Raw genomic sequence first — 18,385 nt, 5'->3', positions numbered from 1 at the left:
TTAATCTTTCAACTTTTATGAACTATCCTCCAAATTTGTGTGCTCTAAGAAATAAATAACATGTATCAGAACCTATCAGTTAAATATGACTGTCTTCAGGTTTATTGGAAGTATTTGCCAGACAGTTTCTGACACTGGGAAGACCATGAAAACCAAAAATACAATAAAATGTGGGTTCTTTTAAGACGTCCACGAGATCCTGAAAGGAACGTCTCCTAGGGCCAAGTATTAACTCAAAACAAATCCAGCAGTTCTGATTTGACATGATGGAGGGCAGTTTTATAATTCTCTTTATTGTTAATATTTTTGGTCTAATAAGTTTTTCCTTTGAATCTTAGAAAATTTTGGCTCAGGAAAGTGGATTTGGAATTGAACTCCACTGCCACTAAGACTTCCTCAGAATTCAAATGATACCTAGGCAATGCTTTAACGCCAATAAAATGTATGCATTTTTTAGTTCCCCAAAAAACAAAACAGATGACTGGACACCTACTAGATACCTAGGCAATGCTTTAACCACACTGGTCTAAACTCTAAACCTAAGTGAATATTTTCTCAAATACCACTTAACTTGCAAAATAGAATCCATTCTGTTATTGTCTTTTAGCAATTACTTACTGGAAAGTCATCAACAGAGGCAGAAAATTTAATTGAAAATGAATAAGCAACTTAGAATATATAATCATCATTATCATAATATCATCCAAGCCTTATCCCAACTATTAATCCAGTTTAATGCCATATCCATTGTTAATTAGTAGCACTTAAATCATTTCTTAGTACTTCGACCCATGTCCTTTTTGGTCTACCCCTACCCCTTCTAGCTCTAACTTGCAGATCACTTCTTCTTATGGGTGATGTCAAAGGTCTTCTATGCATGCAGCTAAACCATCTTAGTCTACTTTATCTCCAACACATGTGAGGAGAGAAAAAAAAATATTGGGTACTTGTGAACCTGACCAGCAGTGAATGACAAGAGAACACAAAATGAACTAACATGTCATACCTTATATATCCTGCCACCATACGCAAGCCCATGAATAGAGCTAAACCTGACCACACTCCTGGAAGACCAAAAATGGAAGGCGCATACAGCAAAACTGCAGAAGATATTGCTCCCACTACCATCTATGTATCAAAAACTTTATATTAGGACCTGGAGAAGTCAAATCATGACTTGATGTCTTAAAGATAACTGAATTAAATAATTCTCAGAGTTTACCATTGACTGAGCTGCATATGCAAAATCAGAAACACCATAATGGAGACCATCAAAAATAAAAGCTAGGGCATTAATGGGTTGACTGGCACTGACAAACTGTAACCAAATTTAGATGGGAGCCCATCAGATAAAAAACATATTTGATCATACACGAAAAAAAAAGTTCAAAACAAGTGTGAACACATACCAAAACCCCAGATCTAACAATAACTAGTACATCCATGTCTTTGGTGAATAATGTAGCCAAAAAACCAAATGTTGTACCCAGTATTGCAGCTAAGGTAACACCTGTAAGAATCCCTGCCTGGAGAAATGTGCTCCAATCAATTAAACAAACTGAAAAGAGCATATACCAAACAAAGAGAATCTAGAAATAAAATATAAGCAAAAAGTCAAATATTTTTTATAGGTTAGGTACCCAAAAGCTCAAATGTCCTTAATGACTGAGGCATGGGGTAAATGTACAACGGGGAGGCATACAAGAAAACTCACCTTCAACACAAAATAGGTAATTTCTTTAACTGTGTTGTAGTCACCCTTTGTAAAATAACTTGCAATCAGAGCCTAAGGATTAAGAAGATTAAAAGAAAATTAAACACCTGAGAAGTAAATAAAGATGCATTGCAAGCAATATGCACATCCACAAATTTTAGCAAATTGTCATGTAATAACTTGAAAATGGAACTTGCATTTTGTGATAATGCACAAAATCTAAATTAGACGACACTTGGACATACTTACACTCTGAAGGTATATGGACAAAAGAAATATGTAAGACAGAAAGCACATGCACCCTTCTCAGGAAAGGAAAATCCCCTATAGTTGCATGGTTCCAAGGTATCAAACCCAACTGCAAAGTCGTGAATTTTTTAACAGTGAAATAACCGAATTCAGATGGACTCCATACAGAGCACGCCCCACATGTGCCGCCCCACAGCACATCCCAACCATGTATTGGGAACATCTCCCCATGACAAGTGCAGGAGATGTTCACAATAGACGCTGAGATGTGCATGTTGGGCACGTGTGGGGAGAGCTGTGGGGAGCCAATCTGAACTCGAAATAAGTTAACAAACAAGAGTTGTCGCTCTTTCTATCTGAATATAAAATAAAGCAGTTGTGACTTGAAGCCATTTCCAAACTTTGAAATAGCAACAGCACCAACACCTCTAAAATGAGGAATCCAAAAGCAATCCTCTTTCAGAACTATAAAATTTTAGAATGCTATGAAGCAGCGTATCATACCAATCTCACACAACACTCCACACCTTTTGGCCCTACTGCCATGCCCCACCCTCTGACAATTTGGAATGTCCATAGTTATTATCATACCAAACAGCCCTCATTAGAGATTTTCAAATTTCTTAATACTGTAACGACCCCCCACCATCCCCACCAAAGAAAATATATATTATACAAATCCAAAACTAACCTTAATAGCAGAAAACACTGCCCTTATTATTTAACTTTAAAGAAGGCTAATTAAGGTATGCTTTTATTAAATTACTGTCAGGCTTGGTCCAGCCAATACCTTAAAGAAAACTTCCTAGAATACTGTACTTCCAAGTTCTTTGTTCTTTGTTTTCCATTATCATTGTCTCCATTACAGCTTTGTGTAAGATTATCTTATATGTTATATTGTACCAATCTCAAATTCTGTGCTGTATGCTAGCATAAAAGTTTAAGAGCAATGCCAACTTGAAAAAACATATGACATGTTTTCACAGTAAAAGCTACAATTTCTAGCTCAATGTGAAGAATGCTTTTGAACTTCGAGTCTTGGATTAGACATCGAGTTGCTAAGGCTAGTGAACATGGTACAATGTACAAAAAAAAAAAAACTACTAGGCAACTTTCTCAAAGTGTTAGCTTGGTACATGACACAGGTGCCAAGAACTCATGTGTCCAAAGATTTCTACCACATTGACCCTCATAAATCATGCACAGGGAACATGCCATCAAATATGTGAATTGCTTTTCTTGTTCCCAGCATCGGGTTTGAAACAAATTGTTTCTCAAAACAAAAACACAAAAAACATGTTCTTGATTGTCAGTGTGCTTTTTGCTCGCAAAACTGGAACCAAAAATATGTTCTTAAATCTGGTTTTAAAAACATGTTTTCATTTGATTATTTAACATCTTATTCCATAAATCATATGATTTCTTTACTAGAAAATTTGTTTTTGTTTTAAAAACCAATATTTTATTGGTTCCAAAAACATGAATTGTTTTTTGAAACAAAACCAACTTGTTTTTCCCTTTGAAAATGGAAACAGAATTCAAGAACATGTTTTGTTTATTTGCTGATGTGGAAATTCCAAAAACAAGTGAAAACAAAAATATTTACACTGTAGAACACTCTCTAAATTACACAAAAATTTTATGTATATAATATATAAGAAATTCAATGAAAAAATTTAAAAATATGACTGTTGGAATCATATTGGACATGTCCTTTTCTTGTGACACATTATTTAAAAGTGCTATCTATAAAAGTTCTTGGGTAACTTCAATTTGGAAAATAATCAACATGTTACAGGAAGTGTCATGCCATGTGTCTTCTTCCAAGTGTTGCAGCAAGAGGACAATATAAGCCACATTAATGTGTTCTAAGGACACTTCTAAGAGGACAAAAAATTACACAGAGCAGAGTTCAGTTTGCACCCTCCAGTGGGACATCCACTTTCTAATCTCTGATAAAGGAGAAATGTTTTTTGGTCGATGCCACTTTCCCATTTCCAAGTTATCTATTCTCCTATCATGCTCCCCACCCCCCCCAAATTACACACACACTGCCTTCCTCACATCCCACTAATAATAAAAGAAAAACAATAAGCCATTTATTAAGACCCCCTACAGTTTCATGCAAATGCTAAGGCATGCCCTATAGTTTGCTAATTACAAGAATTTGAGACACCTCTACTTTGCAAATGCTAATGCACCTTCCATTAGGAACCATTTGTATACCCATTTGGAATGGTTTTCTATTCTAAAAATACCTGTAAAAAGTATTATATCATCCTTTTAGAAACAGAAGCCTCCCCCAAGGCCCCAAAGAGTTTTGAAGTAGATAAAGGAACTTTGGTTCTTGAACCTCTTGCAGTATTATATGAACTGCCAGAAAATGGAGGAAGGTAAGTTGATGCAGTCTGTCACTTGGAAAAGATTCATAAAGATTGAAGCCAAATAGCTCCTTTATGAAAGCTTCAGGATGAAAATGAAATCAGCTTTGAAGATCAGGGAGATGAAAAGGGCGATGGTGATTTTGGTTGGCGAAGAGGTTATTGGATGGTTCAAGCATTCGTAGAGGAATCATCTCAGGTGGGTAGGAAGAAGGATTTCAAGGAGGTAAAAGAAGAAGGTGATAGAAAGTACATGGCAGAAACCAGGAAAAATGAAAAGGGCAGACTTGTAGTGCTCGTGGGGTATTTTAGAAATGGAAAAAAACAATTGGCATGCTTCCTAGAAGGAAAGATGGGTGCCGGGTGGAAAGAAGTTTTAGGCATGCTGAATGATTTCACTGGCTGGCTGAAAGGATTGCAGGAGACATAGAGAGATACAGAGATATCTCAGGAGGAAAATAGAGGTCAAGTTGAGATGGCGCAGAGACAGTGCGAGGAGGCAGAAACTTTGGTGACAGTTGGTCATCCTGCAAGTGCTGGTAAAATAATCACTTGTGCTTCAAAGGAAGAGTGGGAAAAGAAACTAATAGTAACAGCTAATGTACCATCTAATGATTTGAGGTTAATAGCCGAGGAGGTACTGAAGGAGCTGAAACTAAACTGTACCATCATTATAACACCCTTTGAGGACTGTAAAGTCCTTTTGGAATTAAGTGGGAAGGAGGTTGGAATTGATGCTGTTTGCTTGAAGTCGGATTCAGGCACAGTGACTGTCCAGATGGTCACCTGAGTCTAATTCCAAGAGCTTCGGTGTGAAAGAAAAAGTTATGGTTTGGATTATAGGATTACCCTTTCATTTATGGAATAACAGAAATGTTTTGCTCCATTGCCTCTCTCTGTAAGGCTTGGTTAGATGGTGTTTTTGTGAGAGATCTGCATTCAGAAGTAGTATGGTTGAGCAATGTTCTTCCTGAAGACATCCCTAGAATGGTGAAGGTGGTCGGTCACACGGAGTCTTCTACTCTGTCTGATTGATAACCGCCATTGAAGCCTCTGTGTGCGTGAAGGAAAGAAGGTTGAAGATGAGAGGGTAGAAGAAGCTGGGCTACATGGATGTAAGGGAGTGGGTAATTCAAATTGGTTTGAAAATTTCACAATTCTGGAGTTTATGTGAACCTTTAAAAGGGAAGGAAATTGAAGCTGAAATGGGAAAGGATTCAGAGGAAGGAAAGGCGTGTGGCAGGTCCTATGTACAGGTGCTGACAGGGGGCAGCCTTGGGCAGACAAACGGTAGACAGGTTTGACTAGTAAGGCAAGCTAATAATACTGTGGGAGGCTGTGGACTGAACCCAAGCTCCTTAGACTCATCTGGTCAGAAGGAAAAGGTAACGATTGATTTAAATCAGGTTACAGACCATGTAGGCACCAGCAAAGAAAGTGCCCTCAGAAACTTGCGATCTATTTGTGGTAGGACAAGTGGGGGTGAGCAGGAAGCCCAAATGTCTGAGCTGGGCCAAGCCAGGGGGCAAAAAAGTTGGACTCGGCAGGGTTAATTGACAAATTGAACCAGGCTGAGCCTCGTAAAAGTTTCTTAACTGGACCGGGCCCATCTATTGTCTATATATTAAAGGAAGATCGTCAGGCAACAGTCCCCTCCCTTTAAATACGTGGCATCCTAAAATTTCATTAAACAACATCCCAGAAGTGGGCTCATCCACTCCTAAGAAACTGTCTAAAGTGGTTACTTTCAGTCACAAACAAATTTGAATTTTAAGCTTAATTAAGAGTCCTATGGTTTAAAAACTGATTGTGCAAGTTATATAAATTACCAGACTTTAGTGTAATTAAAAAAATCTATTATAACAACAGTACTCATTAATTAAATACTGATTATTAATAAGAATATAATAAAATAATCATCACCATTACTAATTAAAAATAATATTAATCTTTAATTAAATAATTAAGTAAATATTACATTTTGGTTAATCTTTAAATTTTTACAGTACAAATTTTAATTATAATAATTATTAGGATAAAAATCATTAATTAAATACTTAATAATAACAACAACATATAATTAATTAAATATTACAATACAAATAATCTTAAAAAAAATAAATAATAATAAAAAATTAGACATCTTTTACTTAAACAAAATAAAAATTATCAAAAAATACTAGCCCGGTACTTAGTACGGTGTCATTCTCTAGTTACTAAATTAAGGGAGAAAGCATGGGGGACAATTTAAGTCGTCACGTGCTAGGCTTCAAAAGGTCATCGATAGACCATCAGTTGTGTCTATCATCGTCCCCAAGTCGAAGATCACCCATGTCCAGGAACCAAGGGAGAGAAAGCTCCCTTCGCTGGGTGCCAAAGTTAGCAAACAGGGGGCTCTCCCCAGATCACCGCAACCCAAGAAGCAAGAAAAGCTATTCCACAAGTCTGAAAGAAGAAGGGGAAGAAGATTTCTCGCCACTGAAGAGGAATCGGACTCGGACAATACTGAAACGTCAAGTTTAGGCAGTGTTTGCTTGGGAAGGCCAGTATACTTTCAAGACAGTGAGAGCTTTGACACAGAAAACTTGTTTCTCGAGGATGAGGAGGAAGCGAACCCAAAAGAAACTGCCCCAGTGATTTCTGAAGCCTCTTTGGAAGTTGATAAGGAAGATGATCACCTGGTTGGTAATGACTACACGCTCTCTCCCTTGGGATCAAAATCTAAACAGATTGAGCAACAAGGGCAAGGATTTGCATCGATGTTCTCTATCTCTCCCCTTGCACAAAGCAAAGAAAACGCAGAGAAACACTTTCCGTAACCCGAACCTCTCCTACAACTCCCAAGTTGGTGGAAAGTAGTCTGATTGGGTCAGCTCCCAAGCTGGGTGCTCTAAAGCCTAGCGGCCCTGTTGAAACCTTCTCTCCAAGTACGCGCATCCATAGTTTTAAGGCTACTGATGTATTTTTTGTGCTTGTAACAGATACACTCCAGCCCCAATCTTTAGCAGCAGGTGTACAAGAGGAGAATTTAAGGAATGGGTAGTCAAAACCAAAGTAGGGGACGAGGAGGAAGTTTGTGGGAACATGGGAGAGAGAATTTGGGAATTGGTTTGCGAATCCTTCGAGGATCTATTAAAGAAGGAAGAAACAAAAGAATCAGCAGTAGAGATATAAAATAAAAGATAAAGTGTTTAGGTGGAAAGGGACTTAACTGAGGAACTTAGGGATCGAGGGAACCCTTGATCGAGTTAGTAGGGGAGTTGGGGCTGAAGGTGAAAGAGTTGAAGGACGTTAAATTTTATTCCAAAAAGAAGGGGGAGAAGGAAGTTCAAAGGAAGAAAAAGCTGCCTGAGGTGGAAAGATTGAAAGTTGATATGAAGATAATCAGCTGGAATGTTCGAGGGTTGAGTGGTGCTAGGAAAAGGCGAGTAAGGATCTACTTAGGAAGGACAATCTAGATATAGTGATGTTGCAGGAAACGATAGTTGCAGAAATGGATAGAAGATGGGTGAGGAGCGTGTGGGGTTCTAGAGGCATAGGATGGTACTTTATACCATCATGGGGTGCTTTGGGGGGCTTAGTAACATTGTGGAAGAACGAAACGGTGGAGCCATCGGAAGAATAGAGAGGTTGATTCTCACTCTCTCTAAAGTTCAAGAATGTGGGTGACGGCTTCACTTGGGTGATGACGAACATCTATGGACCTAAGAGTTATAGAGAGAGAGGTGAAATGTGGGAGGAGCTCTATGATGTCAGGGATTTGTGGACTGGCCTTGGTGCTTAGGTGGAGATTTTAACGTGGTCAGGTTCACTAATGAGACGAATAATACCAATCAGGCAATATCCACTAGCATGAGGAAATTCAATGAATTCATAGAGTGTAAGGTGAATGAGGTTCCCACTAGGGGTGGCCATGAGCCGTCATGAGCTATTCGAGCTCGGCTTGGCTCAGTTAAAACCGAGCTTTGAGCCGAATTCGAGCCCAAGATATAGGCTTGTTTGCTAATCAAGCCGAGCTCAAGCTCAATGAAGCTCGGCTCGTGAGGTTTGCGAGCCTAGTATTAAATAAATAATTTTTATTATATACATGCATACATACATATAAATATATATAATAATATTTTTATTTTTCATGTATAATAGTAAATAATTTTTATAATTCTTAATTTTTTGTCTAAAAAATAAAAAATATAATAATTTTATACATATAATTTTTATTTTTCAAAAAAAAAAACTTGGCTTATAGTCGAGCTCGAGCCGAGCCAAGCTCGAACTTGCGAGCTATGAACCGAGTCGAGCTCGAGCTCAAGTCTCTAGCTTGAATCGAGCTCGAGCCCGATACTAATCTTGCAAGTTGAGCTCAAATGGTCAAGTATTTGGCTCAGCTTGGCTCAAATCCACCCCTAATTCCCACCCAACAGAATTTGATCCAATGTTTTCAAAACCGGATTGGAAAAACCACAAATTGGTCACCTGACCGATTCCATTTCACCACAAAACCGCTTTTTGGCCAAAAATCGTTGATTTGGTCAACGAACCGTTGACCCAAGCAATCAAACCATTAACCTAGACAACGGTTTTTGGCCTTGTTTTGCTAGAGCAGTCTGTTCGCTCGGACCGTACGGTCGGACCATTCTGCTCGGGAACTGGACCCAGTCCAATCTAGTTTTAAAAACCTCAATTTGTTCACCTGGTCTAATCTATAAATCCCTCCCACCTGCTCAAAGTTGGACAGATTTATTTTTAATCTTGAATAGGGAGAACATTGGGTTGAGTTGGTGGAAAGAGCTTTACCGCGAGTTACTTCTAACCATTGCCTGATTAGTATTGGAATTGAAGACTCCCTGAGTGGCCCCAAACCCTTTAGGTTCAAAAATATATGGCTCACACATCCTGGCTTTATCCAGAAGTTTAAGGATTGGTGCAGAGAAGAGGTGTAAGGAGTCTAGTGGAAAGGCATAAGATTTCATAGGAAGTTTCAAGGACTTAAATATGAAATTAAAGAGTGGAATAGAGATCATTTCAAAAGAATTGAGGACAGGAAACTAATTGTAATTTCTCAAATCGAGCTCTTGGATGTAAAGGAGAGTCAAGGTGTGGTAAGTGAGAAAGATAAGATTATGAGATGGCCCTAGAAAAAGGAGCTGGAAGAAATCCTTTTGAGGGAAGAGACAAGTTGGAGATAGAAATCATGGCACCAATGGATTAAAGAGGGGAATGGTAATACTAAGTTTTTCCATGCACTTGCTAATGGCAGAGGAAAAAATTTTGTGGAGAAATTAGAAGTGAATGGAGAAACTCTGGTTGATCAAGAAGAGATTGCAAATTACTTTGTGGCTCACTTTAAATCAATTTATATGAGACAAGAGAATGTGGAGGCTACTTTGGAAGGTTTTGACTGGCCTATGTTGAGCCTAGAGATGGTAAGTGATGAAGGAAGATTTGGCCCGACCTCGTAATCACTCGACACGTGGCAAAGGCAAACAACTCAGAACAACAGCGTGCCCAAAGCACAAGCATCAAAGGAACCCGCAGTCCGAACTCCCCACTAGGAGCCCGAGCTCCCTACTAAGGACCCGAACTCCCTACTAGGAGCCCGAACTCCCTACTAGGAGCCCGAGCTCCCTACAAGGAGCCCGAACTCTCCCTTGGGCCCCGAACCCCACAAGGCAGTTCGGGACACTCCCGTATCCGAACTCAAGACTCCATCTCGCTCACCACTCCAACACTTCGCCTCCAGGACACCAGACGGAGCAAACGTACCATACCTGACACCAAGGATGTCCGTATCCAAGGGCGGCGCACCTGACTGACTCGAGATCTGACGCTTGACAGCCACACTCCAAACAGGCCACCTGCCACCGCCACCTGCCACCGTCGTCACTAGCCGTAGAGACGGCTCAGACAAAGGGAGCAGTGACGGTTCTGCCCAGCCAGAGGGGATCACATCCGAACTGGCAGGAGCTGACATAATCATACCCGATCTGACAGAAGCTTAGGAGTGAGTGCGCGAGGTGGCTATAAAGGGCTTCCTACCCCCCCCCCCCCAAGAACAAGGTATGCAAACTTTGCGCCCTCTGGTTTTATCTTGCCTTTGAAGAGTTCTAACTTGAGCTTCGGAGCCTCCATATCGGGTTCCCCCCGGAGCTTTCTCATCTTCTCCGTTTCAGGTTCCCCGCAATTCCGTTCAGAGGCAAGGTCATTGACAGCTAGGACCAGCCGGATTGCGCACCATCAAGTGGCGTCGTCTGTGGGAAACGCTTCTAAAAGCCTCCCTCTAAAACTCTCATAACCTCCTCTTCTTCCAAAAACTGCAACACTCATGGCTTCTTCCAGCAACGCCGGACGTTGCACAGTGACAAACACCACCGGGGAACGACTCCAAGCCCCCGTGGTGTGCATCGGACAGTTCACCATCCCCCTTCCTGTGGATGGGATCCCCAGCTTGAATGCGCCTCAAACAGTGGCGCCCGTAAACCTTCCTACCGTGAACGTCCCTCTTCCACTCCCTATCGAAACAACTTTTGCTGAACCAACTGCTGTCCCCCTGGCGACCCGCCAGAACCAGTTTGACGACCTGATGCAATGCATGTGGGCGATGCAGGCCCAAATGCAGCAATTCCAGCAACATCAACTCCAGCAGCACCAAGTACTACACCTCTCTCAACATCATTATCAGCAGCAGTTCCCCCAACTACCCCTGAACCAGTCACTGCTTCCACCTCGGCACCCTGCCCTGAAGCCGGTTAAGGCCTCCCCTCAGGGTGGACGCCCTCACCGGGGAGAAACCTCCCAGCTCCAAAACCCCCCTAACAGCCAGGCCTCATCCCCAGGCCGAAGGGAAAGGAAAATCACCCCCGCCTCGCAGCTCGCAGGCGGGCAGGAACCTCACCCGCGAGGTCAGCACCTCGACGCTACAGACCCGAGTTCCTGCTCACGGAGAACCGATTCAGTGCCCTAGCAGCAGACTACCAACATTCCGGGCCCATCGAGCTCGGCAACACAGAGGCCAGCAACGCCAATACCAGGCCCACTCAGCAACGAAGGCGCCGGCGAAGTCGCCGAACTGCCACCCGTGTCCTGCCCGAGCTCAGAGGTAAGGAAGAGACGAGCTCAGATGAGGTAATCGCCGCCCCGATTCTCTCAGTTCCTTCCCCCCTCGCATCAGAACTCCTGGCAGTCCCCATGCCCAGAGACTTCAAGCTCCCACCTTTGGACAAGTATGATGGGTCCTTTGACCCCAACGACCACGTCGATGCATTCCAATCCCAAATGCACCTCGCTAGGGCCAGTGAGTCCTGCATGTGCGTGGCCTTCACCACCACCTTCCGGGGGGTGGCCCGCACCTGGTACAGGAACCTCGCCCCAGGGTCAATAAGAAGCTGGACCAGTTCGTGCAGGTCTTCACAGCACCCTTCGTTACCAGCAAGCGGTGCCCCAGAACTGAGGAAAGCATCTACGGGGTAGTCCAGAGACAAGGAGAATCCATCCGGGGCTACATCAAGCGGTTCAACAAAGCATGCTTATAGATACCGCGACTATACCCCGTAGTACAGCTCGCGGCAGCCAAGAGAGGAGTAACGCACAAGGAGTTTAAATGGCACATGGTAGCCGGCCAGCCCGCGACCGTGGCTGAATTCCTCAAACTCGCGGACAAATTCATGAGAACAGAGGAAGAGATCAACCAAAGGACTGAAGGTGGGGTCGAGAAAAGGAAAAGAGAAGGTGAGCCCTCCAACCCAGGTGACAGAAGAAACCCGGCCTGGGAGGCGAAGCTGAGCCAGCCGTCCCGAGCTCCCTTAGCAGTTCAGACGGATTACACGCCGTTAAACACAAGGCGGACCAAGATCCTGATGACGATCAAAGACGCCCCATACATGAAGTGGCCGCCTCGCCTAAAGGGGAATCCAAACGAGAGAAATAAAAATCTATACTGTAGTTTCCATAGAGATCACGGTCATAGTACCAAGCCGTGTAATAATCTCCGGGATGAGATAGAGGGACTCATCCGTCGCAGATACTTGAGAAATTTAGTACAGCATAATGATAATAGTAACAATAAGGCAGGTCAGCAAGGGAAACCCGGAAAGGATGCCCCCGAGTCCAGCAGCAGACCAACCGAAGCATTGCAGCGACAACCTCCGGAAGATAGGCCAGTTCGGAGAACCATCCATGTGATAGTGGGAGGTTCAGTGGTAGCAGGGTGTAATTCGGCAGCAGCCCGAACGTCATTTCGCGAGGCAGCCCGAGAAGAACAGAACCCTCCAAAGAGGCCGAAGACAGAAGAACCAATCTTCTTCACGGAAGACAATGCGCGAGGTGTCCACTACCCCCACGATGATGCGCTCGTCGTAAAACTTAGGATCAACAACTTCGAAGTCAGGCGCGTGCTTGTGGATTCAGGTAGTTCGACAAACATCCTCTTCAAGTCGGCATTCGACTAGCTACAGTTGCAGAGAAGCAAGCTGAAACCCTCGAACACTCCCCTGGTGGGCTTCAGCGGAGAGGAAGTCAGGTCCCTCAGAAAGATAACAGTACCTGTGGAAGTCGGCACATGGCCCTGTGCGGTCAGACTCAACCACGATTTCCGGGTGGTCGGGACCCCCTCCCCATATAATGCCATAATAGGACGGCCATTTACGCATATTTTGCGGGCAATGGTCTCTACCTACTATCTGGCAATGTTCCCAACAGACTTCGGTGTGGAGGTAGCGCAGGGCGACCAGCTTGAGTCCCGCAAGTGTTATGTTGCCGCCCTGAAGGGAAAAACCAAGGTGACCGACGACCTCGAGCTAAAGCGGCCTACGGAGCAGAGCGAAGAACGAGCTTCACCCACGGAAGAAACAGTCGCAATTCCGACTTCGGCTACAGATCCAGCTCGGACAATACAGATCGGTGCTTCCGTCAAGGAGCCTCTACGGGTCGAACTGGTGAGTTTTTTACGTCAAAATTTAGATATTTTTGCATGGTTTGTGACCGACATGCCCGGTATTGACCCTGGCCTTATAACTCACAAACTTAACACTAACCCTGTAGTCAGACCCATTAGACAGAAGAAACGCAACTTAGCCCCGGAACGCTGGAGGGCAGTCGACGAGGAGGTCGAAAAGCTCCTTGTAGCAGACTTCATAAGGGAAGTTCATTACCCGAGCTAGGTGGCCAACCCGGTGCTGGTGAAAAAGGCAAACGGCAAGTGGCGCATGTGCATCAACTACACCGATCTGAACCAAGCCTGCCCAAAAGACTGCTTCTCCCTCTCCAGATTTGACCGCCTAGTGGACGCCACCTCGGGACATGAGCTGCTAAGCTTCTTGGACGCCTACTTAGGTTACAATCAAATCAGGATGGACCAGTCCGATGAAGAAAAAACCAACTTCATAACCGAGTTTGGCCTATACTGTTACAAGGTCATGCCCTTCGGACTGAAGAATGCTGGGGCGACTTTCCAAAGACTTGTAAATAAACAATTTCGACCCTTAATTGGCACGAAAATAGTGTTATGTAGACGACATGGTCGTCAAGACGCAGTTCTCGCAAGAGTTAGTACAAGACTTAGATTCTGTTTTCCAAATTCTGCGTCGATTTAGCATGAAACTAACCCCAACAAATGTGTCTTCGGTGTCACCTCGGGCAAGTTCCTAGGGTACATTGTCAACCGACGCGGTATTGAGGCCAACCCGGACAAGATAAAGGCCATCCTAGGCATGAGATCGCCTCGAAAAGTACAAGAAGTTCAGAGGCTAAACGGCCGCATAGCCGCCCTGAGCCGCTTCATGTCCAAATCGGCAGACCGCTGTCTGCCTTTCCTTAAGACAATCAAAGGCAAAGGGTTCGAATGGACCCGAGACTGTCAGCTCGCGTTCGACGAGCTAAAGAGCTACCTCGCTACTGTACCAACCTTGGCCAGACCCGAGGAAGGCGAAGTCTTAGAACTGTACCTCTTGGCAGGCGACGAGGTGGTCAATTCGGTACTAATAAAAGAAGTAGATCGGGTCCAACGGCCCGTCTATTATGTTAGTAAAATTCTGCAGGGAGCAGAGGCGAGATACCCGCAGATAGAGAAGCTAGCGTATGCACTGGTAATTGCAGCTCGAAAACTCCGCCCGTATTTCCAGGCTCACACTATCGTGGTCTTGACCGACAAACCTCTGAGGCAAGTCTTACTTAAACCCGAGGTTTCCGGTCGACTAACAAAGTGGGCCATTGAGTTCAGCGAGTACGACCTCCAGTATAAGCCACAAACTGCTATTAAGGCCCAAGCCTTAGCAGATTTTATCGCCAAGTGCACGTTCAGCCTCGAAGCCCCTGGGCCGGTTGAGCCCGATATCCCCAGTTCGGTTGAGCTCGGAGCTCCCAAGCCAATAGAGTCTGAACCCCGTGAAGTAACAGCCAGTGTGGCATCTCTCTTGGTTAGGCCAAACGCAAACTGGGATGAGGAGCCCTGGATCCTTCACGTAGATGGCTCCTCGAACCAACAGGGCAGCGGGGCTGGAATAGTCCTATGCGGCCCAGGTGGCACGAAATTGGAGTACGCACTACACTTTGAGTTCGTGACATCCAACAACGAGGCGGAGTACAAAGCACTGATAGTCGGGCTGAACCTAGCGCAAAAGGTAAGAGCAAAGCACATAGTTATCTGCAGTGATTCCCAGGTTACGGGCGAATACGAAGCACGCGAGCTCACTATGATCGCATACTTAGCAAATGTAAAGAAGGCTCTACTCAACTTCCAGTCACACTTCATCAGACAAATCCCGAGGTCAGAGAACACTGAGGCCGACGCCCTGTCCCAGTTAGCCAGCACGAGTCACAACACCATGAGAACCGTGTACATAGAGGACTTACCTCGGCCTAGCATTCTCGGTGGGGCAGAGGAGGTCGCTCCCGTCCTTGAAGCAGAGCCGAGCTAGATCGACCCACTCGCGAGCTTCTTGCTAGATGGATCCCTCCCTGCGGACCGCAATGCAGCCAAGAGGGTGCAGTGCCAGGCAGCCAAATACGTCATATAAGACGAACGATTGTACCGACGGTCTTACACGCTCCCCTACCTGCGTTGCTTGCGACCTGCCGAAGCCGAACTCGTACTACGCGACACCCATGAAGGTCTGTGCGGCGAACACCTAGAGGGCAGAGCCCTCGCCCAAAAGGCACTTCGACAAGGATACTACTGGCCAACGATGAAGGCAGAGGTGGTCGAGCTCGTCAGGAAATGCGACAAGTGTCAGAAACACGTCAATATCCACCATCAGCCTGCTGCCGACCTCAAGTACCTCACCATCCCATGGCCCTTTGCGCAATGGGGCATCGACCTCCTGGGGCCTTTCCCACCAGCAACAGGTGGGAGAAAGCTCCTAGTGGTGGCAGTAGATTACTTCACAAAGTAGATAGAGGCTGAACCTCTGGCAACGGTCACAGCCCGAAACATACAGAACTTCTTTTGGAGGAACATAGTATGTCGCTTCGGGCTACCTCGGGTACTGATCTCCGACAACGGCAAGCAGTTCGAGGATATCAAGTTCCAAGAATGGTGCCAAGATATGGGAATTCATCAGAACTTCACATCGGTCGCACACCCGCAAGCAAACGGTCAAACAGAAGTAATGAACAGAGCCATCCTCCGCGGATTGAAAGCACGACTGGACCGAGCTAAAGGGTTGTGGGCGGACGAGCTACCAAGCGTCATGGTCTGTCGTGGTCGAAGGGCCAAACTTGTCTAACGTCCGACCCCGATGAGAGGTGAACGCCAAACTACCCAAGGCGCCTCGACCTACGAGTTCGAACTCTTCCTCGAGCTCTACCTCCGGCTCGCTAGAACTATAAGGGGGAGCAACCCTATCAGGGGATGCAACTCGGTTCGTAGAACCTGCATCAGACCCACTTGAAGGACTGTCTGAGCTATCCGAGCTAGACATCAAGGAGTAAGATGGGTTCCAGGAAGGTACTCACCCGGAAAAAGGCTAGAGTAGACTACGGGAACTTGAACGAGCAAAAAACCTTGAACGTGAACTGAAAAAGCCTGGACGCGAGCTGAAACGCGAACACAAGCTCGAGAGAAGCACAGAAGTGACAGCGACTGGGGTCCCCCCACTATTTATACCCACAATGACCAAGAAGCAACGGCTCAGATCAAAGCCAATCCGACGGCCCACAATCGCACTGACCGCACGTCCCCTGAGACCGAGACGTGATTGGCGCACGTCTTTCTGAAACTGACAGAGCGCCGGCGCACGTCTTCCCGAAACTGACAAAACGCTAGCGCACGTCTCCTCACATTAAAGGCAGCAGTGGCACGTTTTCAAATTTCAAAAGACGCCTGCTGTCACATCTCCCAGCAGTGCGCTTCTTGAATTTTTGAAATAAAGCGCGCGCTGTCACGTCTGTCAGCATTTGTAGGCAGGTCGGCACGTTCTCCGCCTTTTGGGCGCTCGAAGAAACCTAAGGAAGCCTGTCAACGCACCTCGCGCTATCAGTCAACCAAGATCCGAAGTACAGGACAAATCCACCTGCCGCCTTGCGAACTCCTCGCGCTAGGGCAGGACCCCTAGCACGAGGAGTGGGGGACAATTGATGATGGAAGATTTGGCCCGACCTCGTAATCACTCGACACGTGGCAAAGGCAAACAGCTCGGAACAACAGCGTGCCCAAAGCACAAGCATCAAAGGAACCCGTAGTCCGAACTCCCCACTAGGAGCCCGAGCTCCCTACTAAGGACCCGAACTCCCTACTAGGAGCCTGAACTCTCCCTTAGGCCCCGAGCCCCACAAGGCAGTTCGGGACACTCCCTTATCCGAACTCAAGACTCCATCTCGCTCACCACTCCAGCACTTCGCCTCCAAGACGCCAGATGGAGTAAACGTACCATACTTGACACCAAGGATGTCCGTATCCAAAGGCAGCGCACCTGACTAACTCGGGATCTGACGCTTGACAGCCGCACTCCAAACAGGCCACCTGCCACCGCCACCTGCCACCGTCGTCACCAGCCGCAGAGACGGCTCCGACAAAGGGAGCAGTGACGGTTCTACCTAGCCAGAGGGGATCACATCCGAACTGGCAGGAGCTGACATAATCATACCCGATCTGACAGAAGCTTAGGAGCGAGGTGGCTATAAAGGGCTCCCTACCCCCCCCCCCCGAGAACAAGGTATGCAAACTTTGCACCATCTGGTTTTATCTTGCCTTTGAAGAGTTCTAACTTGAGCTTCGGAGCCTCCATACCGGGTTCCCCCCGGAGCTTTCTCATCTTCTCCGTTTCAGGTTCCCCGCAATTCCGTTCAGAGGCAAGGTCATTGACAGTTAGGACCAGCTGGATTGCGCACCATCAGTAAGAATGTTGGAAAAGGATTTTGATGAGGAGAGAAGGGGGGCAGTGTTCTCAATGGATAGATTAGAAGCCCCTAGACCGAATGGTTTTACTAATGGCATCTTATCAGGATTGCTGGAGATGATTAAATCGGACCTTTGGGCAGTTTTTGAGGAATTTGCTAATGAACATTTTATTAGTCTAGGGATTAATTCCACCTTCTTAGCCTTGATTCCAAAGAAGGGAGAAGCCACCCAACCAAGAGATTTCAGACCAATTAGCTTGGTAACTAGCATGTATAAAATCTTAGCAAAGGTGTTGACTCTAAGATTGAAGCTAGTCCTTCCCATCTTGATAAGCCACCCTCAAGGGGCATTCATTCATGGTAGGCAAATCACAAATCAGATCTTTATAGCTAACAAATGTGTGGAGGATTTTAGAAAAAGGCAAAAGAAAGGCTTTGTGTGTAAACTGGACTTGGAGAAAGCTTATGACATGGTTGATTGGTCTTTCCTTTTGGACACTAAAAGAAATTTTGGGCTTGGGGAGAGGTGGTGTGGATGGATAGAAGGGTGTTTGAAAACATGTCATTACTTAGTTAATGGAGTGGTTAGAGATTTCTCTCAAGCTACTAGAGGTTTGAGGCAAGGGGACCCCCTCTCTCCCTTCTTATTTACCTTGGTGGCGGAGGTGTTTAGTTGTCTTATCTCTAGAGCTGATAGTTTGGGACTCTTTAA

General features: G+C 45.2%; 1 protein-coding gene across 4 annotated transcripts in view; it reads right to left on the bottom strand.

Moving 5' to 3' along the window:
* The window catches only part of LOC104587108 (MATE efflux family protein), a 49,390-nt gene that overhangs the window by 1,191 nt on the left and 29,814 nt on the right, over positions 1 to 18,385 (bottom strand). For all 4 annotated transcript variants that reach the window (XR_733548.3, XM_010244567.3, XM_010244566.3 and 1 more), the window contains exons 10-13: positions 1,715 to 1,786; positions 1,410 to 1,526; positions 1,223 to 1,318; positions 1,007 to 1,128 (exon numbers count right to left, since the gene is read on the bottom strand). Coding sequence is in view for 3 of the 4 variants with exons in the window: in XM_010244567.3 (XP_010242869.1) it covers positions 1,007 to 1,128; positions 1,223 to 1,318; positions 1,410 to 1,526; positions 1,715 to 1,786 (407 nt within the window). In the remaining variant the exon portion in view is untranslated. The remainder of the gene's footprint in view (positions 1 to 1,006; positions 1,129 to 1,222; positions 1,319 to 1,409; positions 1,527 to 1,714; positions 1,787 to 18,385) is intronic.

This window comes from Nelumbo nucifera, chromosome 6 (genome assembly GCF_055504915.1).
Source record: "Nelumbo nucifera cultivar China Antique chromosome 6, China Antique-T2T, whole genome shotgun sequence".
Classification (NCBI taxonomy): Eukaryota; Viridiplantae; Streptophyta; class Magnoliopsida; order Proteales; family Nelumbonaceae; genus Nelumbo; species Nelumbo nucifera.
This window is presented reverse-complemented; position numbering and strand designations above follow the sequence as displayed.